This window comes from Buteo buteo, chromosome 22, assembly GCF_964188355.1.
Source record: "Buteo buteo chromosome 22, bButBut1.hap1.1, whole genome shotgun sequence".
Lineage (NCBI taxonomy): Eukaryota > Metazoa > Chordata > Aves > Accipitriformes > Accipitridae > Buteo > Buteo buteo.
Genome location: NC_134192.1, coordinates 6,619,106 through 6,647,058, shown reverse-complemented (window position 1 = coordinate 6,647,058; position 27,953 = coordinate 6,619,106). Strand labels below are relative to the sequence as shown.

Here is a 27,953-nt window from a genome sequence, read left to right as displayed (position 1 = left end):
GCGGAGCGGGGCCGGAGAGGCTGCCGGGAGCCGCCATTTTCTCGGCGTGCCGGAGGGGTTGAGCGGTTCCCGGAGCCGGTGCCGGCAAGGCGGGGGACGCGACGCGGTGAGTTGTCAGGCGGGCGCGGCCGTGGCGCTCGCTACCCCGGGGCAGAGGGCGGGACGGGCTCCCCGGCTGCCAGCTCCGGCGACTGTCGCTGCCCCCGGGCAGCTCGGCGGGGCTCCCCGCACGGGGCAGGGGTCTCGGTCCCTCCGCGCTGCCTGGAGCCCTCCCGCCCCTCACGCAGATGGTGCCGGGGGTCCCGAGGGCGGCTGGGGACGCCGCTGCCCCCGGCCTCTCGCAGGCGGCGGCGGGGGTGGTCGCCAGCCGTGGGAGGCGTTGCCATGGGGACGGGGCGCGCCCCCTCCGCCGTGAGCGGCCGGGCCGGGCCGGGCCTGCCCCGCCGGGTTACCCTGAGCCCAGTCCCGGGGCCGGCAGACCCCTCCGGGCAGGTCTACGATCCGCGCCCCGGCTGCCAGCTCGAAGGTCCGCGAGCGACTTTCTTCCGAAGAGAACGTTTGATGTTGTGTTCTCTTTACATAAGTAAAAGAAAAATTTGCTATGCTAATATGCAGTTTTGTGGTCGTCTTTCGTTCTTTTGACATATTTGAATATTGTCTCCCCTTGCCCGCTCTTTCTTTTTTTTTTTAATTTTCTTTTTAAATTTTAATTTAAAATTAAATTTAATTCAAAAATCTTTTTTTTTTTTCTTTTTTTTTCCTAGAATGCCCTTTCTGCCTCTTGTTAGTAAAAATGCAGTTTTGTTCAGGTTTTCTATGGTAAGAATTCAGTAGCTATTGATTCTGCAGGAAGAAGTTCACTGAGCGCACTTTTTTCCCAGCTGTAATTCAAACTTCGGTTCAGGCAGTTCTCTTTTGCACAATGGCTATGTATTTATGCTGGTATATTTCTCTTTAACAGTTAGTGTACTTCTCTTTCTGTACTACTGTCTCTCTGATGCTCCTGTCTTCCAGATACAAGCCCTATAAATGGTTGTAAGAACTACTTTTAGTAGTTTCTGTCCTTTTTAACTGTTATTAATCTGCCTCTGCTAAAAAGTATAAATCTGTTCTTGAAACCGCTTTTAGATATTTTTGCAGAGCTACTTGCAATATCCCTTCATTGCTACAACCTTACATTGCATTTTAGCATTTCTTATAGCTAAGCAGAAAGATTTTTGTCTCTTAAATAAACAGTTAGAAACTGCAGGATGTTATGGTAGACCAATTTGGAAGGAAAAGCAACCAGCTGGGAGGGGGCGGGGAAATCACTTTTTTGTCAAATACTTTTAAAAAATCTAATACCTTACCAAAGAGCAGTAGGAGATACGTTAACTTAATCTACTCTTTGTTTATCGTGAAATAAATCACCACATAACACAGAAGACAACAGTGAAGTATTGTCTCTAAGAAAGCAGGTTTTCATGTGATGGATTTGTTGATTAAGCTTTTATTTGGATTTTTTTCATCCTCTGAAGTGCTTCATTTTGCTATCTACTTGACTGCTCTGCAGTTTTCTTTCAGGCTTTTAAAGAACACCCAACTACTTCTTTCTGTAGAAAAGTTGGCACCTACAGCATTGGCCAAGAAGCACAAAGGAACAAATTAATGATTATTCTGTACATCCTCTGACCTTGCCCTTTGTAACCAGCAGCAAAAGTGAAAGAATTCTGATGAGGGTGGTTGTCTGGTTGTAGAGTTTTTTTGACTGCTCCCACTGATACGAGGCACACTTGCATTTGTTATCAGAACAGTAAGAAAACGTGTTTGTATCTTGGTTTTCTGAAGTATGAAGATGGATTTCATTTCAGGCCTCTGTGTACCTGTGATAGTGCTTCTACGTGTGTTGCTGTCCTCCCAGGGTGGGCGAGACAACTGCAGGGAGCTGAAGAGTTTCAGAAAATCCGATTTATAATCAGATGCAGAATTTCCTAGGAGAGAGAAGAGAAGGCTGGATCATTGGATCTTATTCCATCTGCTGTTACAGTCCTTCTCCTTTTTGCTGCCCTCTAGTTTTTAATGCCTGGATTTTCTTTTGCCCTCTTTGGATATTCTGGAGTTTCCCCAATCTTATGCCCCTTGCTAGTTTTAGTAAAACATCTGAATTTCAGACTTTTCCCCGACCTCAGAGTCTTTCATCTTTAGAATATATTTTAATTTAGATTTCTTGGGCAAAGGATAGATTTTTTTAAATTTTTTTTTTAATCATAGTTTTGGAGTTGTGCCTTCATAAACTATGCTGAAGGTTATGTGAAAAGGAAAATTTTTAACCTTTGTTTTTTCTACCAACAGGAGTGTAAATTTTGGAATTTGTTCTAAAGGTTGGTGGAAAATAGAGATGAGACCAGTATCTGCCTTGATTATTACTAAACTTGGCTGATTGGATACTAATTTCTTAGGGAATAACTATTGTAAGTTTGCATTTTTTTTGTTTCAGAAGTTAACAGCATACGGTACTTTGCTGCTTTTTATTTTTCATAGCACATGGTCTGTCTTGCGGAGTTCTAATCCAAAATATTCTGAACATGACGATCGAAAGTCAGGCTCCAGAAATAGCAAGATTTCTGAACATTAAAAAAAGTAGCTCTGTGTGAAGGTTGAAAGTATGTTAAGACTGAAGAAGGCATGCCACAAAGCTTGAATTGAATGTCACTCCTATCATATAAAATGTAAAATGAAGCTGCACATATCTTGCAGTTCGTTATCCTTCCCCTTCTATGTTTCGTAGAGTTTCTTATTAAATAGAAAGGCAAATGGAGTGTTTTCAACAGGTGCAACTTTCATATTTCACTTTTGGTACAATATTATAATTAGAATTAATCCCCAAGTCATCCCAATTTCCTGACAGACTTGAAATTAAAATATAGGGGATATTTCAAGACAGGTTTCCAAGTTTATAAGATGCCGAGTTGTGCGTGTGTATAAGTACATATATGTGTGTGTATGTATGTAAAAATATATGTATAAATTCATGTCATTCTTTAATGGCAAAACATTCACGCTAGTGATACCGGAAAGTATCATGATGCTGCTTCTGCATTAGGCTGCAGTTAAATGAATGTGAATAATGAACTAAGTGGCACTAGCATTATCGGGAGTATTAGCTGGGTGGAAGTGAACACCCTTGCCAGTGGGTGAGGCAGGAGGTGACAGGCTCTCTGTACTCCTGTGGTTTTACAACTTCTCTTTAGAATCCAGAAGATTCAGCAGTTTTGCTGTGGCATTAATCATGTTGCTGTAGCTAAAATTCCATATCATTATGTCTCTTTGAGGAAAGATGCCCTGTTTTTTCATCTTTTTCTTCAACTATAGAATCACAGGATGGTTTGGATTGGAAGGGATCTTAAAGATCATCTAGTTCCAACCCCCCCTGCCATGGCCAGGGACACCTTCCACCAGACCAGGTTGCTCCAAGCCCCATCCAACCTGGCCTTGAACACTGCCACGGATGGGGCAGCCACAACCTCTCTGGGCAACCTGTTCCAGTGCCTCACCACCCTCACAGTAAAGAACTTCTTCCTTACATCTAGTCTAAATACCATCTAAAGATCTACATGTATCTACATACATCTACCCTCTTTCAGTTTAAAGCCATTACCCCTTGTCCTATCACAATATGCCCTTGTAAGAAGTCCCTCTCCGGCTTTCTTGTAGGCCCCCTTTAGGTACTGCAAGGCTGCTGTAAGGTCTCCCTGGAGCCTTCTCTTCTAAGTTTAAAGGATTTGTAAAAGGATGCAATACTAAAAGCTGGAACACAGCTCCTGCTCGGGAAAGGAGATGCATCCCGTGGCACTGCAGGTTTTGCTAGGCATTTTTTACTATTCTACTTAATAGACCCTCAATGACTGGGTATCTTTTTGTTTCTTACAAAAAGAGTAGTAGCTCAGCTTCTAGGGGTTACATTTCTATAGTGATACACTTTATAATCACAGATTTAAACTTTCTTTCTGCTCATCTGCTTCATAGTTGACAAAAGTAACTTGTCATTTCTACTTTTAGGCAGGTAGGAACTGCATAGCTTGCATAGCCCCCAAAACGTATTGGTAGACTTTCATGGATGGAAGTATGCTTCAAATTATATTTAATACAACTTCCAAGCTGTTTTTTATTAGAGGGAAGAGTTCTGCAAGTTTAGTCGCAATTTCTTGGGGAAGAACTTGAAGCTAAATCAAATTCCTGTTAATAATACAGCAGTTAATGAAGTAAATGTTCTAAAGTAAAAACATAAAAATTATATAAAACATAGATTTTTATATCACTTGAATTGTATGACTAAGATGTAAGCGTATAATATAAAAGTGTATAATATAAAAATATAATAAAAAAATTGATTCCTCCTCCCATGTGTTAGTGTTGTACTGAATTTGAAATGTATTTTCACAGTAAGTTGTGTAAGAATCCTTTTATAAGAGGGAGCAATAGTAGAATAATGAACCAAATGAAGATACTGGTAGGAGATAGGGAAACAGGATGGAAAAACGAATAGGCTGATTTTCCAAATTGGGGGGGGGGCAGAAATGTAAAAATTATTCTTTCCCTATAATTTGCCTGAAAGAATACTTACAGTATCTCAATAAGTTTAAATGGTACAATTAATGCAACCTCGTAATTAAAAATTGATAGCTAAATCATACACAGATTTCTGTATGATTTACAGGAGTACAGTGCCTTTCATGAAAAATATTTCATTGTATTTCTGCTTATGCAATGAATGAAACATTCATCTTACTGGAACAGCCAGAGAAACTTGAGACTGTCAGGACTGCTCCTTCCTTTTTTATAGTTTTGTTTTGTTTTGGTGGGGGGTTATTTGAAGTCTGTGCTCTTGGTGTTGGCTCTCCTGATGTCTACTTTTACCTTTAGTCTTTCTTTCCATCTCTTTCTCAGTATGCTTGAGGTTTGATAGGATTTTTTTTGTATTGGTTTGGGGTTTTTTTTGGTGTTTTGGGGGGGTTGGTGTCCACCCCCACCCCTTATTTTTAGGTACTGTCATCTGTAGGCAATTCATTTCAGTGGCAGCAACTGTCAGAACTAAACCTTTGCTTTAGATAGATTTTTCCTGTGTCCAAATTAAAAATGCCAACATCTCTTTCACACTTCGCTTTGTACTAAACACTTAGCAAGGTGTGGTAGAGCTAAAATGATTTTCTCCAGACCTGTAGTCTTTCCTCTTCCTTGGTCACTTTGGATAATGCTGATTTATACATTCATTAATGGCTCTGATTGATTGTGTCTTAAGTTTGACTTCTGACATCTCTGTAGGACTGCGCACTTAGGCTACAGCGTGCCAGTTTTTTCTATAGCGGCTGGTATTTACTCCTTCCTTCCCATACATACAGCTAAAGTTCGTCTGAAGACATTTATCTTGCAAGTTCACAAAAACAATTTTTTTTTTCATCTGCCCTTGGCAGATGCAAATTTGTCCCATTCTTATCTACTGAGAGCACTGCCATGAATCCATTCTTCTTCTTTATTGCTCTATTCCATACCCATATGACTTCTTCGTGAAGAAAAATACAATATGAAAATCATTCTCAAAATGGTATGTTTCTATTGGCCTGGTTATATTTATTTGTAAGATGGAGAGAGTGTAAAAGTTTTTGTGACTAGAGTCAAGAATTAGGAGGATCTAATAGCCTACTATAACCTTGAGCAGCTGACTGACTTCCTATGTTGATAAACCCTGATGGGAAGCTAAGTAGGACCTGTTTGAAAAACAGACAAATGAAGCTGAGCTGATGGATTTATGTAAGCTTTGGCACTGAATCAAAAGGCGGCGTGTAGATACATACCCTCTTGATAAAATAAAGAAAAAAATCTCTAAGCAGAATTTTTTTAAAAAATGGCTATTGATAATAACATGTAAATATGCTAAGATTTGTAAACACTGTTTAAATAAATCCTGTGTTTCTTGTGGTTTTAATCTTTATAAGTATGATTTCAGTTAGCAGCATGCCCCTTCCTTGATCTAATTGCAGCTGAGCAGGCACAAAGTGAAATTCAGTGAAGTGACATATGCATAATCTGTGTGTCAGCTGGTACAGTATGTTCTGTTTGATATTTACTTGGTGCACTACTCTCACATTTCAAAATTCAGTCAACAATAAACACTAACATTGCTCTCATAGTCAGCATGTCAAGCAATAGAAGCTCCATGTTTATGTACCCTTTGGTCAGGAACATGAGGCTGTGCAAGTAGGTTTCTGACTCGGACATTACTGCCATGCTTGTCATGTGGAAGAATTAAAAATAACTCCTTATAATGCCAGTCTGTTTTAGGATTAAGGATGGAAATAATCATGTCTAATAAAATATACTTGAAAGAGAAAAGTGGGTTCTATACTTTTTCTTTGAAGCATTTCAGATCTAGGTAATGCGATGATGTCATATTTTTGCATAAAATCATACCTCTTAATATTTTAAAAGCTGAATTGAACATGTTTGTCTTGCAAAACCACAGTACAATTTTGCATTTTGAGTAAGTTAACATTTTTGCTATAAAATCTTGTCTTTATTTTTCCTTCTGAAACGTAATCAATAGACTATATAAATTGGTACTTCAGCTTGAAAGTGGGAGGTGTCTTGTGACAAATACCTTCAGATGTTTAAAAGCAGGATTAAACTTGGCTCAGCTTCTGGCATTCTTTCAGGCTAAAATAGGCTTTGTTTACTCACTGCATATATAAGAAGATATATAATGCTTCAATAATAATTAAAAAAAATCTCAGTTTTGTAAGTAAAGATGAACTTTAACATTTCTGGACATTCTACTTTTACTTCATATGTGATTAATTAAATCTGTGCAGAAAGGCTTACTTAACTTCCGTATACATAAAGTATACTCTCTGAACTCGGGTTTGCTGCTGGTATGTATTGTAAAGTCTTGTGCGCATGTCTTAGTTGGGTGCTTTTTATGAATTTGTGTTTCTTTGCCATAAACAATTCAAAATTTTACCTTCAGTTATTTTTCTTCTACCGTTAATGTTTGTCTGAGTGCTGTTATGGTGCAAGGTATTGTTCAGTAGCAGCATTACTCCAATTAGTTGGAGTAAGGCAACTGTTAAAATACCTGTGTAGAAATACTACTCCTAAGCTAGTTTTAATTTTACACTTTGAACAGTTGCTTTTAACAGTTGCTTGAAATAGAAATAATTAAACTTGGTATTGCATTTAAAGTAGTACTAATCTTGTATTTAAAGCAGTAGTTACACAGGCGAAGAGTTTGCCTCAGTGTTTAATAAATATGTTAATGTCTTTTTCTCTCAGATAAAATTATACTGAAATGTAAACCAACTATGTTTAGAGGGGCTGTCGTAAGAAAAGGGCTTCATAATGTGGATGGAGCGTTGTTAAAGCTAGCACATACCTGTGAGGGATTTGTCCTGCTTCCGTCACTGCAGTATTTAGACGTGGTTTTGAGAGGCTTCTAGAAGGATGGTTGAGTCTTTCTGCTCCAAAAGATCAAGATTAAGTAATGTGGTTGATATAATTTGAAACAGTTACTTCATATTAAAGAATTGATCTGTGGTGATTGGACCTTCTGTCAGTACTCGCTGCTCTTTTGGTATGTGCTTTTCATGCTGTTTTCATTGTGAGGATCGAGATAGATTGCTTACCTCCAGAGAATACAAATGTGGCAGATATTTTTATTATCGCCATGTTAAGGACATAATTTTTTTTACTCACCGCGTTAAAAGGAGGAGTATCGAAGTATTTGTAGCGTTGTAGAAAAATATGCTTGAAAGAATAAAGCCACTCATCTCAATGTTGTGAGTGATTAATGCATTATGTGTAGGTATTTTTAGTTTTATCCTAATGCTTATTTCCAATTATATTTTTTCTCAATTGTTAGAACTTCCAGTACAGTACATAGAGATATTTTTTTTTTCTGCTTCAGTTACCACTGTATCTACCATCTAGCCAGAGTACCATCTGGCTGAAAGGCATTGTCCTATAGTTTCCATTGCAGTTGAGGGTGGTACGGATACTGAATTTTAGGTAGTTCTGTTAGTTTATTTTTGCCTAGCATTCACAGTTAATTAAAAGTAATCAATAAAACTGAAAAAGAACATCTTGGTTAACTGAATATCATCTCCATCCTGATCTCTAATATTTCAGTTTGGTCTTTGATCCTCTTCCTTCCCTCTTTGTGTCTTTGCTCAGGTGTTTCCTTCTCAGTTCCTTAGTGTCATTAAAACACGCACACATCTTTCCAGGACACACCAAGAGGATCGACAGAGTGAGTGGAGTAAAACTAGTACAAACTGATTTAAGTAATAGTTTAGAACTCGTGCTGTTATTTCCATTAGGAAGGTCTGTCATATATGAGATGTATGACCTATATGATATTTTGAGTTCTGCAGCCTGTATTTTTAAAGGTGAGAAATTATTTGGGAAGAAGAAGAGAAAATGCACAATTAAATATTATATGTTTATAGGCACTCTGAAAATGAAGCCTGCTTTAAAAGAAGTGGGGTCTTTGGAATGAAATTATCTAAAAAGTAGATGTTTGCCAATCGCATGAAATAAAAATTTTCAGAATTTTCAGCTTATATACTAAAAACAAAATAATAAAAAAAAATGTTATGATGTTTCTTAAATTTTCTGATGTTGGAGGGGGAGAGTTTTAGTGAAAGAATCCAGAAAAGTACTGCAAGATGCAGGCTTGCTCATGCAGCGTAAGTATAATTTGAAGATAGTCCCTGTCAGAGGGCACTGGAGAATCTGGGCCTTAGTTAAGATACAATATTTATTCAGATTGCTTTGGTAAAATACCTTCTTTAGCTTGTGAAAAAGAATGCCTTACTGTAAGCAGTGCGTTCATGTTATAATGAAGTTTATATATATATATGCACCTGTTATATATTAATCTATTTTTTATTCTTTATGCATACAAGACTGCTATATCAGACTTTGTTTTAAGAATGGCAGATTTCACGATGAGTTCTGATAACAGAGCAGTTAAGTGGTGCTTAAAACAGAACATGTAGGTAGTTTATGAGAAGTGGGGCCATAATTAATTCTGTCTCTTAACTGTTTTTTAACTTCATATATCATAGTGATCATTGTAATATGTGGTCACCCCATATGGCATAAGGAACAAAAAAGCACAAACCAAGGGTGATCTTTGTGTCACCAGTAAATTCTTGAGATAATGTCAGGCTTGAACCTTGGTCTGTCTCTACCCCAGATTTTGCTAAGGACAGGGAGGTCAAGTTACAGAGAATGGCTGAGTAGATTGCCTCTGATTTGCCACAGTAACTTTGTATGCAACAGATCAAAGACAGATGTAGCAGCTCTATTCTGATTTTAAAGTAAATATAAACAAAAAAAAAGTTAGTATGTAAAAATTTAAATAGGATGATTTGATTTTTTTCTGTTTCTGAACTCATTTGTATATAAGTAAAATAGAAATTAAGATATACTGCTAATCATACATTGAAAGCATATGCATTTGTTTTATTTTTTCAACAGACATTTTGAAAAGGAGTCTCTAGAGGATGTGAGGTAGGCTTTGTTTGCCACCTTGTAGAAAGTCTTTTAGGCATGCAGATAAGAAAATCAGTATGCAGCTAATGGTCTTTGAGTAATACAGATTATTTTATGAATGCAGTGTAGTAGTAATGGTGATAGACCCATAAGGTCACTTGAGATCTCTACAGAAACAGTCCTAGAGGATTTAAAATAAGATTTTAAAAAGAAATAAACATGAACTTTTAAACTTTTGCTATAAACATTGATTGTTTTCAATATACACATGTATAGTAAAAAATACATGTATTGTGACAGCTTTCATATTACTACATGTAATTACTGATATTTTTTTTTTGCCCTTCAAAGTCAAAAAAAGCATATAGGTCATATTTGTAGGTCAGTCAATGTAATTTATTCAGAAGCTATTTTTGAATTTGCTAAGCTAAAACTGAAACCCACAGTATAATTTCTAGTGTCATTACATTAGTCACGAACTGACTTAGAGAAGGAATTAAAGCTAGTGTTCAGAAGTAGTCTTGTATCCATGATTACATGAAGCAAGCATGCGGGGTCTCTAACGTCATATTTTCTCAACCTGCTTATAGGTGAATTATCTTTGTCATCTAGGCAAAGGAAGCAGCGATCCTGCAATGCGTAGTCATTTTAATTTTCCCTTCCCCCTTCTGAACTTTAAAAAGGGTTTTGTCCTTCCTGTAGAAGCTAAATCTGGTATTATATAAGCAATTATTATAATTGTAACATCTACATTGACCTTACAGAAAGTATAATCAGTATTAATGCAGGTGTTGAGGAAGGAGCATGTTGAGGAAACTGAATTTTTACCTGATGGCCTACCTTACAAAGGTGAGGACTGGAAATAGATACATTTCAGGATGGAGAAGGACACTTGTTCAAATAAATATATATTCTGTTCTTCCTTATATGCATTTCTTTTTGCTAATTGCTGAATTATTATTGCTTTGACCTAGGAAGTCCATTTGGGCAGTCTCATAATAATTTTATTTACCACTTAATAAAGGAGTAAGTTTGAGATGTGTATCAGCAGTAGCCTGTGTTTACCGAAGACTTTGTAAGTCAATAATATCACCGCACTTGTCAGGACAAGAGATGAATTTTTACTGTGCTCTGACTTCAACCATCTTGGGATGAAGGTGATGACTGCGTCATTTTGTGGTTCTTGCATAGGACCTGTGGGAGCCAAGTTGCTCTTTTTTCATCCCTGTGAAAGAAGGGCCTTGTCTGAGTGCTTTTAGCAGCCTTCTGGGGCAGGAGGGTGCATGGCAGGACTAGCAGTCGGTACTCACCCTGGAAAAGTGTAGGCAGGAATAGGAATGTGGGACAGGTGGTAAGGAGAATGACATTCCTTCAGGGAGGAAAAGCTGAGGTGATGGCAGAGGCACAGGAACTCCTGATAGAGAGCATAGGCAGGGTGTGGGAAAGTGGAAGCAGTTTGCTGGGTGTGAATATTAGTGCTGGGTAGTCCAAGACGCTGACCTTAAAAGCAGAGCACAGCACTTTGGTGAAATGCCCCAGTGAAACATCTGATAGTTTATTTCATGAGATACTTGGCTAAAAGGAAAACTGAGATGTATGTCTTTACAATATAACACAAGTCCAAAGGCTTGTTTCTTTTTGATGGTTTTACTAGTTGATGCCCATCTATAATGGGCATGGTGGTCATGGCCTTCGTATGGGAAATAATAAAGATAGTTGTGTTTCAGAACTGGGCTGTAAAATCTTGCAAATGTGGTCTGGCTTAGATTAGTATTTTAAATTCAATATCTTTGTATTTCAGGTTTGGAAGCCTTTTGGCAGGGTTTTGCCCAGAGCTTTTGTTAAACATTTTGTTGATTTAATTCTTGCAATGTTTATTTGTTAATAAGTAGAACCTGCTTTTAAAGCTGTAAAAGTATAAACCTGTGTGTTTTCCAGGTAAATTTTTATTGGCCTATAAAACTTCATGATCTTCCTGCCTTTCTTTACGGATTGTGTTTTTATTTTGTTTTTAATGTTCTGGTGTTTGCCTCTGCGTGGCAGGGGAGGCAGGCAAGGGTGAGATGGGAGGGAAGAGGTATTATTTTAATACATAAAAGATGGCTAGTTTAATCTAGCCAGTTTCCAGGCTTGCATATGGGTACGATCTATTCTTCTGTCTGTGAAATTAAAATATTTATTCTTTGTTTAGGAAATCTGAAAGGAGAGCCCTACTTATGAAGAGATGACGTGTAATGTCCCAGATAACATCTCTGAAGCTTGTGCCACTCCAGACACTGACCATGACCAGGAATGGGCACAGGAACACTACCGACTAGGAACTTTTGTTGAATTTCCACTTAACTGTCCAGTTTCGACATCAGCACTAGCACAAGCTGGCTTTATTTATACTGGAGAAGGTGACAAAGTGAAGTGCTTCAGTTGCAATACAACTATTGAAGGATGGGCGCCTGGGGATTCTGCAGTTGAGACACACAAAAAGCTTTCCCCAAATTGCAAATTTATTACTGAATCTACTTGTCTGGAAAATAACATACATCCTCTCTCTCAGAACTACCAGCATAGAACTGAAAACGGTTCCAGCAATTCAGCCCTCCCATGTACTCTGGATGACGCATCTGATGTGGAGGCAGATTACCTCCTGAGAACTAGGCAGGTTGTGGATATGTCAGATACTTTGTATCCTAAAAACCCTGCTATGTGCAGTGAAGAGACAAGATTAAAGTCTTTTCACAGCTGGCCCCTCAATAGCCAGTTGACACCAAAGGAATTAGCTAATGCTGGATTCTATTATACAGGTATTGATGATCAAGTGGCATGTTTTTGTTGTGGTGGAAAATTGAAAAAGTGGGAACCCAGTGACAGAGCTTGGTCAGAACACAAGAGGCATTTTCCCAAATGCTTTTTTGTCCTGGGCCGAGATGTTGGAAATGTTCCAAGTGAATCTGTTCCTGCTGAGCTTGGGAGCAGTGGTTTGAACAGTGCACAGCATCCAAGGAATCCATCTATGGCAAAATATGGAAGACGTTTACAAACATTTTTAACTTGGATATATCCTGTTGACAAGGAGCAACTTGCTGAAGCTGGTTTCTATAGCATAGGTAAGCCAGATCTTAAAATGACTGATATCTTTTACAGGGAAATTTTATGTAAGTGTCTTGTTATGAAAAAATAAGCATTTTTTTTATTCTAATATGGAATGATTTGCCAGAATTTCTTTACTCTGTAAACTACTTTTCATAGTTCTTGTGTAAAATAATATACGTTATACCCAGTATTTTTAATAGCGAAGTATAAACTTGGTCATAAATTCATTTTTAATAGTAAAACATTAAAGTGTGTTTTCCTTGCCTGCTAAAACCCTCATAATTCGTCTTGCACAATGACAATTATTGAAGTTAATATTTTTTAAAAAATGAAGTGCTGTCCTTCCGCTATCTACCTTAGGTCTAAGAAGTGGGCCTGTGTCCTGTACAGAAGCCTATGAACAAGACAATCCAGGTTCTGTGCCATTTTTTTTAGTTAACACGTGTTTGCATCATCATAGCATTCAGACACATGAAAGTAGCAAATGACAAATGCCATTACTACCTACTGTAAGAGCTTTATGAAGACAATGACTCCAGTGGAACAGCTTTTACTGTTAGACATGTAGTGTATGACTTGGATAAAACTCCAGTGTCTTTGTGCATTGGTTTCCCAATTAGATTGAATTGCCTAGTCCCATTCACGCTCTTTGAAATTCTTCACTGAGAGATGCTGTGTGAGTGGAAAGTGTTGTTCTTATTAGGTCACGAAGAAAAGGGGATTATCTGGGATAATTTCTTGCTCTCATCTTAATTAGCTGCTATCTTAGTAGCTCTTGGAAGAACTTTTTAATCTGATTACATTTGTTTTACTTGTGGCCATAAATAAAACCTTTGATATGTTCTTGTATGGGTGATACATAGGCAACATTTGTACCCAATTTATTGATTTCTTCTTAGGTTCCTAAAACCTAGCTTCGCACAGACAAATGAGATCTGTATTGTGGAGGTGCACTAAATTGGCACCAGCTTATCAGACCTGATGGCTGTTCAAGTTACTTCTGTGAAAACTGTTTCCAGTGGCCTGAGAATGATTTAGCTCTGTAGGAAAAATACCTCCTCTCATTGCGATAAACACAATATCTAAGCAGTTTCTGGTGCAGTCTTTGATTCCAGTAGGCATAGTGCTAGAACAGAGAGAATGCAGTTTCTCATAACATCTCCTCAGTCATTTATGCTACTGCACTATAGAGCCCATTAATCTTAATGGTGAAATGGAGGACCAAAAAGGCAGGTAAACATCCTTAATTCTTTGTGGTAAACTACTTCACAGCTTGTTTAGTGGATTGAGCTATTTGATAATAGATTATTTTTAGCTTTTGCTTTTTATCTGCATAATTACTTGCTAAAATAAAATTCAGGAATATTTCATGTGACTTTTTTGTATTTTCTAAGCTCAAGTCTCTCCTGAAGATTTGTTTCAAATCTTATATATTATGTTGTCCTTGAAAATGGAGTTCTTTTTAGTTACAATTGCTAATCAATAAAATAAATATTTTTTCTTAATAATGTAATGTTTTAGTTGAAAACTTACTGTTATGCCTACTAGAAGTATGTAATTTTATTCTTGTATGTTTCCTCAGGTAATGGTGATCATGTGGTTTGTTTCCACTGTGGTGGAGGATTGCAAGAATGGAAGGAAAATGAAGACCCATGGGATCAACATGCCAAATGGTTTCCTGGGTAAGGTATTTCTTACTGTTTTCTTGTTGCATGTCAGAGTCTTATTTACAGTATATTATGTTTTAATGACAAAGCATACTAAAAAAGGTTTCAGAAGGTTGACTGTGGCTTAACATCATTTAGGTTAATATTAATTTAGATTAATATTAATTTAGATTAAAAATTAAAAACTGAATTTTTTTTAGTTGCCCTCCTCTACTTCCTTCTTCTTTATTTTTATCATGTAGGCACCAAAGGAATATCAGTTAATCTTCCATGGTTTATGTTTTTTCCTTTTCAATAAGTAGAAAAGATTTTAAGGAATTTTTTGCATGGGGTCCTTATTTTTGTTGTTCCATCTGTTCTGCCTTCTGTAGTCCTGCTATTATATGTATAATCATCAACATATGCTTTAATGTTATATTGGAGGCCTCAAAAGAGGACATTAACCTAATGTCATCTTTGAGAGGTAGGAGTGAGTTCTTCTGCAGCGGGTGGGAAAGAGAACTAAATCTCAAGAGGCTGAGGGCACAACTAAATCGTTAGAGGTGATCAGTCTGAAAGGTTGCCCTGAAGTTTTACCTTCTGAATAACTTCACTTTGAAGTCAGTGGTGTTTGTATGTCAGCTTGTTTGTAGGAATTATTAAAGGGAAGAGAAGTTTTCTGTGTCTGGACTTAACTGATGTCTCAGCTAGCAGAATCGTTAAGTTTTGTGAATACTTATCTGATTATTTTTTTGACTCATTATCCAAGCACTGCGTTCTAATTGTTATTTTAATAGCTTCATACGTGCCAAAGTTTGTAACTTGCATCAGGATACAAAATGACTATACTTCTGTCATGGTGCAAACAAACCTGAAGAAGTCAGTAGCGATATTGAATTCAAAACAGACTTTTGTGTAATTTTAAAGGATTGGGGATTCCAGACCCAGAAGTAGTTTTTAAGAAAGATTGCCAATTTTGTGTAAAATCTGTCTTGAGGAAAGGAGGAATAGTATATGACTCACCGTTTCTTACAGGTGCATAAAAGCTGTCCAAGTACAAAGACTTAGTTACTTGTATAACATTGATAAAATCAATGTCTTTTATGTGTTAGCTGCCAAATTTGTCTTCTGTGGTGAAAGGGTCTCTGGAAGCTGGAAGTTAGTATTTGTGTATTAGCCGATCCTTTTTTCAATAGTGGTACAGGCAGCTTTTAATTATTAGTCTCTGCCACTTGAAAGAGATGCCATTCCAAGTTTTTGGCTTGGTGCAGTGAATGGTTAAGACACATTTTCTTGCTACATTTCACTCCTCCTTATATGGGTTTGATTTTGTTTTAGGTTGCTTAAATTATGTCAGATTTGATTACTTCCTCTCAGATCACTAACTGTCTTATATGGAGTTTTTGTTTGCACATCAACTTCAGTGGCAGTGTATCAGTCTCACAGCATGCTGTCTGTGCCCATGAACAGGACACCATGAAGGGGAAGTAACTGCTGAAGCTAGAGAAGGAGGAGGAGTTATTGTCGAGGAGTTACTGCATTCCTAAATCTTCTGGTAGGGAAGAGCTCTGCCCAGTAGCTGGGACTGGTTGGAAAATAGTGAAAGTAAGCATGTAAAGCACTTGTCTGACCAGTGACTGCTTTTCTTTGATTGCAAACAGCTAAAAGAACCAACATTTTAACATAATGTTTGTTTTTCATTGGAGTCTTTACTTTTATAAACCTGTGGCATCAGCTGTCATGGCCAACAAGTCTTAGGTTTCTGTTTCACCAAAAATGTGAAAAAGGTAAGTACTGCTGAAGTGATTAAGATGTTTTTAGAAATGTTTAAATGACATTACTGATGTTGACTAAATATTTAGAGATTTTAAAAAGCAAGCATTTTATATGATGTAGGAAATGTATTGAAGCTTTTCAAAGTTATGTAGTCAATTTTTGTTTGCTGCTTATGCGGTTTTATTATAACTAAATATTTTCATTTATAGGTGCAGATTTGTGAGAAAGGAAAAGGGGCTAGAATTTATAAATAATGTTCACTTAAGAGATGGATATAGGGATTCAACAGTAAGTGTCTTGCTTATTAATCAAATATAATCTTGTTAAAATAGAAAACAGTCTTAACATAGTTTTTATATGAAGTTACTGTTCTAATTATATGCATGTCATTTAGTCCTCCTGCTGCTTCTTTCATTGGCAGAAAGTGAAAGACATCGAAGTATATTTTGGTTCTGTCATTCAGGGTTTATAGATCTCACATTTCTCCTTAGCTGGGTTATGGGTCACAGGTAGGGTACCTTGTATATGTTGTATGTTTAGTACTGAACAAGTCCTGGGTTTTTTAATAGCCTAGGAACCTAAGGTCTACAATGAATAATTTCCTTATTCAACTGTAGTACATCATTTTTCTTTTCTTGTTGGTAGAGCATTGTTAAACTTGTATGCAGTCACTAAAAAGTAAAACAGATGTTATTTTAGAATTCTTCGATAGACTAAGAATCATGTACATGTGATTATAGCAAAGATGGGTTAAAATGAAAATTTAAAACAATGTGAAAGACATAACAAAACACCGATCCCTTTGCAATTGTTCAGAGTAGATTTAATAGCTTTAGTCAATAAAAAACTGAGATCAAATAGCTATTTTCTGTCTTGTAACTGTATAGGTTTCCTTCTACCTCGTCCAGAACTGTAATTTTGTCTGTTTATATTTCACTTTTAGACAGAAGCTGCTGAAGGGACAGTACTTCCTAAAGGTATTTGTTTAAAGAAATAAATCCCAAACAAACAACTCCCCCTATTTTGGAATATCCGTATTTGCATATATAGTAAAGGAAATGGTTAATTTTAAAAATAACCCTATTACATTTTTAAATAAAGCATGACAGGCAAATCGTTGGATGATACTCTTCCATTGCTTCATTGCTTCTAAAGAACTGTGGAATGAATTTTATTTCTCTTAGGGGAAATCTAATCATGGTTGGATAAATATTGTAAAGTAAAGATTGTAAACCATGGAAGAAGTAGGTATAGGATGCAGTCTTATTTTTGCAGCTAGTAAGTATGCATCAAGTATTGAATTAGTAGTGCTGTGGGATGAATGTTAAAGAATACTGAACTGAAACAATCGTTGCTTTTCATGAGGCAGGAAGAGTTGGTCTGTTAAATGGCAAGGACTAGGAAGCTGAGAAAGCTTAAATAGCTTGTTATGTGTTCCAGTATTACACATTCCTGCAATGTTTTTCACAAATACCAAGCAATAAAAAGACAAGATAGTTAAAGGGGTAGTAGGAAGACTGTCAAGTAGCTTCATCCCAGGGAGTGATAGCTGTTGCTAATAAAAGTGGTTACACAAAACCTGTTTTAGAATCTCTCACACACTGCTCATTTATGAGACTGAAAATTAGGTTAAAAATTTTGCTCTTTGAACAGTCTTACTAAGTAAAGAAGAAATTAGTCATTTACATGTAATAGAAGAACTGGAAATAAGACACACTGCTAAAAAATCTATTAAAAAAAATTACATTGAAAAGGAGAAGGGGGAGGTCCAACAGACTGAAAAATGGTTTCCCAAAGTAGTGTCATGTCTTATCGTGGATAGGCTTACTTGCTTGCTGATTGCACTGTGTTTTGGTTTTGTAGATTCAAATTATTTATTGGTTTCTCTCAACATACGCATCATTTTTTTTTTCTTCCCTGAACTGAATTAAAATTAATGTAGTGTTACCAAATACTTACGTATCTATTGTGTCTTGGAATTTTGGATTAATTTCAGTTAACATTCAGTTATGGAATTTGTGATGTTAATTCTATAAGACATTTTAATTAAGAAGTTGAAGTAGTTGATTTGAATAGCAAAAAAAAGAGGTTGTTCAGCCTGGAGAAGAGAAGGCTCCAGGGAGACCTTATAGCGACCTTCTAGTACTTAAAGGGGGCTGACAGGAAAGATGGGGACGGACTCTTTGATCAGGAGTGTAGTGATAGCACAAGGGGTAACGGTTTCAAACTGAAAGAGAGTAGATGTAGATTAGATATAAGGAAGAAATTCTTCCCTGTGAGGGCAGTGAGGCACTGGAACAGGTTGCCCAGAGAGGTTGTGGATGCCCCATCCCTGGCAGTGTTCAAGGCCAGGTTGGATGGAGCTTTGAGCAACCTGGTCTGGTGGAAGGTGTCCCTGCCCATGGCAGGGGGGTTGGAGCTAGGTGATCTTTAAGGTCCCTTCCAATCCAAACCATTCTATGATTCTATGATCTGGGAGGATTTCTGTATTGTAAGTAGATGAAGGGAGACTGAGAAATCTAGGATGGAAGACATCTCAAATCTGTGGGTTTGGGTGTTTTGACAATGCGGTTGTTACAATTGGCAAAATTCTCAAATTGGAAATACGCTTCCTTTGGCTAGATATTTGCAAAGGTGTCGTAGAGTACTGTAGTGAATACTGTCCGATAATCAGATTCATCCTTGTTAAATTGTTTTTTTGTTTGTTTGTTTGTTTTTTTTAATTTCTTGTTTTAGATGATCTCTTACAGAATCCTTTGGTACAAGGTGCCATAGACATGGGTTTCAGTTTGTCTGAGATTAGGAACACCATGGAAAAGAGATTGCAGATGTCTGGAGAAAGTCACACAACTGTTGAGGATCTGGTAGCAGACTTAATAAGTGCTCAGAAAGAAAATACAAGGGAAGAAGGACCAAATGAAATCCCAGTTGAGCAAGATGAGCTTATTCAATTACAAAACCTCTGTGTGTACTTTCATATCAGCTCTTTAGTCTGTGAAATATACCTTATTGTTATCTGTTTATTCTGCCCTCTGATCCAAGTCTTACCTAAAGTGAAGTTACAGTATTGTAACTTAAATTCAAGAGATTTATTTTTGGACATAAAAAAAAAAGCTGAACAAAGAGGGTGTTAAAATACTTGAGCGTAGCAGTGTTTATAAATATCATCTGTAAAATAAGTAGTATTAATACCTCAGAAGTGTATAACATTGAAATAATAGTCCAGCATGCTTCTGGGAAAGGTTATACGTGCAAACTAAAAACCCAAAATTATTGTGACAATGATATTTAAAAATAAAAGCAAGAATAACTATAGATGTGGTGGCAAAATGAAATAGACACAGCAACATACTGTCAAATATTCAGTATATTCAAAATGAAAAAATCTTTGTAGGGGATTATTTTATTTTCCTTCTTGGCCAGTAAGAAAAAGTGTACTTCTAGATGGTGTTTCTTTTCAATTAGTTGTGTTCCAGCTATGCTGGGACATGCAAGTTATGCTCAGAAAGCCATTGTGGTACACTCTGTAAATAGACCAAAACCAAGATTTCTAACTTGGGAGACTTGTAGTTTAAGACAAGTGTATGAGTGAATTCATAGGGAGGAAAAAGACCTTCTGGTTGGCGTGATAGGCAGAGATCTTACCAGCCCACTATTTTAATAAGATTTTTAATGGACATTATGGGGGAAACAGAACTTGCAATGAAGATGGACATTATTTTTGTGCTTGGCTGTATGGAGCTTTCCCCAGGTGGCAGGGGAAGGCTTTTGAAGTTTGCATTTTCAAATGGGGCATACTGGAATAACAAAGAGCTCACATACAATGCAAAATTGATTCTTTCTGTATTACAAATTTTTAAGCTTTTGAAGTATGGGCATTTTGAAAATGGAGGTAGGGAAGGAAATCACATCCTCATTCTTTTCATTGAGGAAATCTCTGAAAAAAAAAAAAATCCAAATTACTTAACCAGTATCAACGAGCCTTTCTTTCATCTTCTGTACAAGTTTTGGGAAAGTTGTCAATTGGAAGTCTGTGAAAAGAATGGTTCCTGATTGAAATATGCATATCCTAAATTCTGTAGATATTTCAAGCGCTTGCAAATATAGATAGCTGAATTCCCTGCTTGCATTGGCCTAGGAGTTGTAATGTGATGAGAGGGGGGAAAAAAAAAAAAGAGGATTCCATGCTGCAGCTTGGTTTCCTATCTCTTGTAATTTTTTTTTTTCCTGTTTAAAGGTGTGACCTTTAAATCATATGAAGAAAACCTTGTCCTTGTGTGTAAAGGAAAAAAAAAAAAAAAAGAGATTCAATGGTACTAAGTATGTTAACTTCTTCTTATGTGTTTATTTTCCTTAGATCTCAGTACTGAAGAGAAGTTAAGACGCTTGCAGGAAGAAAAGCTTTGTAAAATCTGTATGGCTAAAGACATATCAGTCGCCCTCATTCCCTGTGGTCACCTAGTTGCCTGTAAGGAATGTGCTGAAGCACTTAATGAATGCCCTCTGTGTCGTACAAATATTATGAAAAGACAGGAAATTTTTATGTATTAGTGAAATATACAGCACTGTGAATGCAAACGTTTCTTGCTTTATTGCTTTAAATACATGTAATGTATGTAAAAAATGCAGTTAATTCCAGGATCTAATCATATGGCAGTACTTAGATTTTTCTGCTGTCAAACTCTACATACATTTTAACATTTAAATAGTTATTTTCCTTAAGTGAATTTTTTGTATGTAAAAAACAATATTAAAAGGCAAATATGTATATTCTGTAACTTCAATTCATAAACCTGATTTGAGAAAGCCTAAGTAATGCAAAGCTTTATTTATGTGATCATTCCTTTGCTTCACTTTGGTAGGACTCTGTACAACTGAAGTTTATGCAAATACAGTTGTATAAAGAGTCAGGCCCTATATAAAATTTGTAAATAAGTGAATTTAAAAAATTGTTATATACATGTATATTATACCTGAGATTTTAGCTTCTCAAAAATGTTATGTAAGATTGAAAATGTTATCTTATTTCTGTAACCTTGGTTGTGACATAATTCAGAGAATATGTGCAAACCTGCTGCTGCAATATTTCACCTTATGTTTGCTACTGCTACTTTTTAAGTTTGTCTGTTTTGATATATAATTCCTGTCTCCTCATTTATTTTTTCTGGTTTAGATGTATAAATTGGATTCCATAAACTCATTTTAGCAATCCATTTTTCACAAAAATCCTTCTGGTTATAAAAGTACATTAATTTCATTCCTTAAAAGAGAACTCAACAGAAATGAAGGAGATTTTATGTACCTTGTGCCCTTCATGGAAGGAGTGGTCTCATTTTAAACTTGCCCCCCTACACAAAGACGTGTTCATTGTTTGATTTTTTTCTTGTTTTTTTTAACATTGTGCATTATCCTAACTCATTTATCTGCTACTACTTTGCAGCGCTTCTGTTTGTCTATTTTTTTCATAAGAAATTAAACTATCTCCATGAAAATGCTTTTTTCTAAATTTTATTTTTAATTTACAAGTAACATTAGAAATCTTTCATTTTTGCTGTCAGTTTGCAGCATTTAAATTAAAGTTAAGAACTATTCTAGTGAGAGTCACCTTAAAATACTTAATAAGCTATTTCTTACTGGACTGATCCTCAATTCTCCAATTAAAAAAGTATCATAGCTTTGTATTTTAGTACAGCTGGTTTACGATCTCTCTACTTAATTATGTGACTTCCTTATTTTGTGGAGCTGCTAAGATGTTCTGTGCATATATTTTTATCTTTGAGTCCTACACACTGAGAGATTTAGAATATACAGAATATAGTTTTTCATGATAAAACTTTTGAATTCACTTAACAGAAATTTAGTGTCTACTTTTTCTATTTTTTAAATACACGCTGTGATTATATGCTGTTGTAATGTTATGAATATTTAAAATAAAGTGCAATCCAGTTGTTCCTTGATCAGCATATTTGATGGTCACATGCAAAAAAAAAAAAATCATAACAGAAGGTTGCTTTCTGTTGCTTTCTTGTTTTGTAACTCAGCTGTTACTAATTTAACCTGAGTGTTATTAAGGATAACAAATACATTTCAGTTGGAGAGGACATAAAATCTATTGTTTGTATAAATTAAGGTTTGTTAATTATAAAATTAAAATATGTTAATTTTGCTTTTTTTGGTAATAAATTAGAATTTGGTTCTTAGGAATACATGATGACTAGAAATTCATAAAGAATTTGGCAGATAAAGGTTTTATTTTGCCTTTTTGTGCCTTTGTGAACAGTTTAGTGTTTCAGATAATTCACACATATGGGGATTTTTCAAGACAGATACAGACTGGCAATTCTGACAGGCTTGTTTCTAGCTCCCACTTTCACGAACAGGGAGGGTTTTCTGTACTTTTCAAGAGAAATTAAAGCAGGGGGCTGTGTTTGCCTGTGAGCTGGTGTATCTTGCCTGAAATAGCTTGTTTAGTTAATGTTGCAAACCATGTTATGCTGACTTGCTTAAGCAGATGGTTTGTTACCTAACCTTGACCTAAGTCATGTGAGAGAGACTATCTGGATGAGCTGGATCCAACTTACAGGCTGCAGAGCTTGGCACGCGGCTCGACAAAGCCCTGTCTGGGAAAGAGATTGACCAAATTTTACTTAGAACTGTTACAAAACTAAATCCTAGTAAGGAGATGATTTTGGATGTAAGTATAGTATGTAAACTGTCCAAGGAAAGCCTGGAAGTCGGTCACAAATAGTACCTTCTAAACTGAAATGGTAAGCAAACACATTGTCCAAATAATATTCAAGCAAATAGCATAAATGCTTCGTGTTAAAGCTTGTTAACTTTTAAAAGGTATACTGTATCTCTTATTGTAACTTTCTGATAAAAGTTATAAAAGGTATAGCTATAATAGCAATTCAAATTTTAATCACTTAGGAATGTTAAAGGGTTAAAAGCCTGTTAGCAAGACAACAAAACAACTGCTCCGTAGGTTTAGGTTTTAAAAAAATCTATAATCAGAGTTCTATTCAGGCTAAATGTGAAAAAATAATTAGCATAGTCATCAAATTTTGACAGCTCGAATTAGGAAGATGTTTTTTCAAATTACTTTGATTTTCAGTATCTTAAAGAAACAGAGAAGGAATTCCATGGACACCGATACTGGGCTGAGTGTTTAAAGAGATAGAAATGAAGGATGCAAATAAATGGAGTAGAAGCACAGGTGCTTTGAGAAGGAGGTTAGTAGCAGGACAAAGGTGCCTTGGGAGTTGATTTTTATAGAAGAGTTACCTGGAATGAAGAGCTATGGAATATATTCAAGTATCAGTATTCAGTAACTTTCTTCTAGTAGCTTCTATGTGAAATCTTTCTTACTTCCATTTTACTTGCACTGGGAGAACTATTTGCTGCTTCAGATATGTGGGAGATTTACAAGGGTTTTTAATAATGTGTTCTGGAACTGGTTTGTTTAGAAAACATGGAAATTGCATGCCTAATTTAGGAACAGGCAGCTAAAATAAGGAAAACCCATAGATGCAGTTGTTTTATTATGCATTTAGCTTTTTCTCTCTGCCTTGAAACATGGGGCTTGAAACAGAATACTGACTTACTCTACTGGTTCCTGCAGCTTGTATCTCTACAGATCTTAGCTGTCTGTACTTTTTAAATTTTGTTTTGGGGCTTGATCCAAAGGTCATAGCACAATGGAAAGATTTTCTTTTTTTTTTTTTTTTCAAATTAGAGTATTTAAACACTTCTTTTAATATTGCCAGGTTAGTTTTGACTGCGATGCTCCCATGTTTATTTTTGTTAGCTCTATGTGCAGCCTGAAGCTGCAGGACAAATAGTTTGTCAAAGCCTTCAGAGCATTGTTGTTAACCTAAGACGTGGGTTTTTAAAGTTAGCTTTTAGGTTTGTTTTTATTGAAATTAACAAAAATTAAGGACAATGGGTTGTTAGAATTGAATTACAACTGGGTGGGAGGTTAATGCAGACACTTGATTACTGTGTTCATGTGAAACTTCAAGCTGAAGTGGTGTATACTAGGATTAAATGTTACAAGGGGCGATGACATTTGCTGCCACAGTATTTAGTAACTACTCAGAAGAGAATCCGTCCTGCCTTTCAGGCGTGCAAGTTCTAGCACATGATGTGTAAGGCCTACCCGAAGGGAAGGTCAGCTTTTCATAGAGCGAAGGAGGAGTTGGAGATTTTTTCTGGCTTTCGCAGTGTTTTTCTGCGGTGGTAAGTATGCGAACAGTGAGTTGTTAGGCGGTGTTCTTTTTTACCCTCTGCTTTGTGCAAGATTGACTCCAATCAGCAAGAAGGCTAGATGCCAAAGAGCAGGCTAGAGAAGCGCTTCCACTGCTGCCCCAGGGGCTCTTCATCGCTCGTCTTGTGCAGAACGGTTGGATCGAGCTTAGCTCTTGATCCTGCCTTGTGAGGGTGATGGTCATCTTCTCCGTATAGTGAAATGGGAAGAGCCACTCGAGTGAGATGACCTTCATTGCTCATGGAACTGAAGTATGAGTGAATACACTCCCTCCTACTATTTTTTCATGCATAAGTTTTACTGAGTAGCTTTGAAATTGGATCAAGAAAATCTTTGCTCCCCCACGACCCTGCTGTGCCTTCGCACTGATTCAGGCTGTTGAAAGTATCCTGCCATCTTTGGGAATGCCACTCTGTCACGTTGCTCCAAGAGATGTACAGATGCTGCCGTACAGCAATTTGTGTGCCATAATTATAATGGGGCTTTCTGTGAGGAGGCAAATGACCTGTGATAATTAAGAACCTTTGCTGAAGTTCAGATTTTATCTTTAATTTTTTCTTAACCAGGAATTCCTATTAAGAAATACTGACATAACATTACAGTAAAAATATGAATGTATATGAAATATATATTCATATAAAAATATGAAAATATATATTATTTCAGAGAATATGGCTCTGTAACTAACTTATCAAAAGAACTCACTTTTTCCTTGGACAGGAAAGGAGAGAGTATATATTCAGTTATAAATGGCTTGGATTAAAAGAACTCAAAGGAAAATCTGGGGGGAAATGGTATTAATTATATTGTGAGTATGTAATATTTCAAGGTAGGTGAAAACTACTCGGTGCCTTTGGATAACTATTAATTTACAGTTTGATAGCCTGGACAGCTATTGATGATGGCTGAGATAAAATGCTTGATAAGTTAGAATTGCTGGAAGTGTATTGGAGAGATACTTGAAATAGGGTTTTGCTCTTAGATTGAAAAATGAAAAACACTTTTGCAGAGTCCCGCTGTGAAAACAGCTAGGAGATTCATTACAATAATTGCTGAAAAGCCAAGTTCAGTAGAAACACGTATGCTCACCTGCAAATTTTAGAGAATGAACTAATCTAACTTCCAGAAATTACCAGGACAGAGCGCATTTATATTTATTCATGTTATGTCTTTTTGATCTTACGAAGTTAGATCTTGCTATAAAACTCTTGACACAATTTCTTTTATATTACTTAGTTTTGCACGGCATGATGAGAGTCATCACTTAAGCCAAATAGTTAATCTTCTAAATACAAGCTTTTCAAAAGTGGGTGTCAAGCCACAGTAGTCTCTTCCTTTTAACTCTTGCGTAACACATTCTGAGTCTAGGATTGACTTTACCTCTCTTTCCTGCATAACCAACCTGTGTGATGTTACTGGGGTCGGTACAGGAGCTCTGTTGGTAGGATACAAGCTGCCAGAAGAGTAACTGTTGCTTTAAACATCTCTTGTGGTCTTTTGCAAAACAGAATGTACCAAACGTAACGTTAATTTGACTCCTGTCTCTGCATCACGATTTAGCCCTTTTATAACTTTGTTAACAGTTGCTTTGTAAAGGCTTAATCAGCAATTGCAAGTTTTTGGGAGGAAGACCCATGCTCCAGGTTGGAAGTGTCACCTCTGCTGCGCTCACAGCTGGAACCAGCGGTACAGGGGACGGAGGTAGGGGGACGCCCCGGGGGGAGCGGGGTTGGGAATCGCTGTCCTCAGCGCTTACGGTGAGCGTCCCAGGAGTGCCCTCTGCCACAGAGGGGAAACGCTTTGGTCACAGCTGCTGGCACTGAGGCTTTGCAGGACTTCTACAATCGTGCTAAAGGAAGTTACAGTCTAAAAGAAGTATTTTTATCTTAACGGTTTTGAACATCTGTGCAAACCACCAAGATGTCATAAACCGTTGTATTCCTTGCTACTTGTTATGCGTTGTGTCACTTATAAAAAAATCTAAGTCACAGCTAATGACAAGATCACACTTTGCTTTGCTTCGACCTCCCACTGTGTCAGAGAGTCGAGGCAGCAAGGATGGCCTTGAGCCCCAGACACGACTGGAAGGAAGGAGAGAGGACTTCTGAAAAGCACTGTCTGAAAGAAAACTTGAAGATGGTTGATGAAGAAATCTAAACCAAAGGAAACCATGTTAGGGATGTATGTAGGATCTCGGGAATGTGGTAGGTCAGCCCCAGAAAACCATGCAAGCTTATTATCTGAAAGAGTAATCTGTTCCTTGACCTTATCTCTCATGTAAGTAACAATCCCCCATTGCGTATACTCCCACTTTAAGCCTCTAAGTTCCAGCCTCAGTAGTTTGTGGGGAGAAGTCCAAGATAAACTAATCCACTGTCATCATCCAAACCTGGTGTTTGCCTGCAAATACTGAATAGAGCTCTCCTATTCATTTGATGGAGGATTTTCCTCAAAGCTTAAACATAAATGTGTTTGACTTTATAACTGTTTTGCTCTATGATCTTGGGCAGAGGTTGAGCTGAATAATGACGTTTCTGTCCCAGTTCCACTCTAACCTCATCTAACCACAAGACATCCTCCTTCTTCCCCTTTTCAGGGACCCCCCTGGCTCCATGTCAGAGTCTCGAGGGAGCTGGAGGCCCTAGGAAATCCGACCAGCTGAGAACTACTTTCTGTTCCTGACAGGTGAGTTGCCCTGCACATCAAGAGTACGATGTGGTTTCACTGTTTGTTTTTCAGCCGTCACTTAGCTAAAGCTGCTTCCCCTGCTCAGTGCTAGTTGCTGCTGTTTGGCCCGCTTGACCTCATTTCAGTTCTTGTCTGCTTCTTACCCCAGCCCTTTTTCTGTCGTACAGTCTGTTCTTTCCTGCCTTTAACCGTGCCCCGCCGCTTACCCAGCTTACCCAATTTGAAACACGTTTCTCTGGTTCCTGTGCTTCTTCCACAGACTTTGTCACTGATGCCGTCATGGTGCCTGACTCAAAATGGTCCTTGATTTGTGATCCCTTTGCCTGGACTTAGCTACAGGACACAAGAATGTCTTGGTCATGTCTCCCAAAACCTCCCTGTGTCTGGAAACTGGAGCAGACCATGTCCCAGATCCAAGAGAGGTGGCCTGAAGGGTAATGCTTACTCTTTCCTGTACATAAGGTGAGGTGATGCCTCAAGTGGAAGCGACTCCTCTTGACTGCAACTAGGAGAAGGTCCTTTCACTCTTTCCTACCAATAACTGGTGTGGCCTTTACACAGTTTGGTGCTGAAAACTTTAAAACATGGCTAAGGGGTTTCTATCTCAAAGAATGAGACGTAGCAAAAGCACCTCACCTCAAATAGGGGAATCAGCACGGGGCTTCGGGTAACAAGTGGCACAGATGACTGACTAAAGCTGCTGATAATGCAATTAGCAGGAAGGCATTTGCGATTTACTGGGGTTCTATTCATTTCTAGAGCTGATAATGAAGGGGAGTTAAAAGTTCCTTCCTTTTTAGTGATACGGGACAAACTGTGATTCTGTGCTCCCTTACAGGTCTGAGAGCACGGTAGGCAGAAAGTTAGTGAATCAAAGAAAATTCGGACTTGAGTGAGGTGTTCTGGAAGGACCTGGCGAGAAATAGGGGAGTACAAGGGAGACTTATGTAAATTGCAAAAGG

At 37.3% G+C, this 27,953-nt stretch overlaps 1 protein-coding gene across 12 annotated transcripts; it reads left to right on the top strand.

Moving 5' to 3' along the window:
- On the top strand, positions 1-27,425 carry XIAP (X-linked inhibitor of apoptosis). Of its 12 annotated transcripts, none has more exons than XM_075054371.1 (12): positions 1-106; positions 11,720-12,629; positions 14,198-14,297; positions 16,247-16,325; positions 16,981-17,014; positions 18,774-19,001; positions 20,395-22,804; positions 24,160-24,275; positions 25,024-25,111; positions 25,887-26,004; positions 26,900-26,988; positions 27,251-27,425. In XM_075054371.1, exons 2-7 carry the CDS (start codon positions 11,753-11,755, stop codon positions 20,586-20,588), a joined length of 1,512 nt encoding a protein of 503 aa, XP_074910472.1. In that variant the 5' UTR covers positions 1-106; positions 11,720-11,752; the 3' UTR covers positions 20,589-22,804; positions 24,160-24,275; positions 25,024-25,111; positions 25,887-26,004; positions 26,900-26,988; positions 27,251-27,425. The 12 variants fall into 12 exon arrangements, with proteins under 12 accessions (XP_074910472.1, XP_074910474.1, XP_074910471.1 ...); XM_075054375.1 differs by lacking the exons at positions 1-106; positions 24,160-24,275; positions 25,024-25,111 and adding exons at positions 7,471-7,603; positions 8,203-8,278; positions 9,514-9,546; XM_075054373.1 differs by lacking the exon at positions 24,160-24,275 and having other exon boundaries at positions 25,024-25,132.
- The last annotated feature ends 528 nt before the right edge of the window (positions 27,426-27,953 follow it).

What these genes read in the sequence shown, in the direction of transcription:
- XIAP (XM_075054368.1), top strand. Translation starts at nt 11,753, where the DNA reads ATGACGTGTAATGTCCCAGATAACATCTCTGAAGCTTGTGCCACTCCA. An exon ending in AGCTGGTTTCTATAGCATAG is followed by an intron (nt 12,630 to 14,197) that starts GTAAGCCAGATC and finishes ATGTTTCCTCAG; the next exon opens with GTAATGGTGATCATGTGGTT. An exon ending in ATGGATATAGGGATTCAACA is followed by an intron (nt 16,326 to 16,980) that starts GTAAGTGTCTTG and finishes TTTCACTTTTAG; the next exon opens with ACAGAAGCTGCTGAAGGGAC.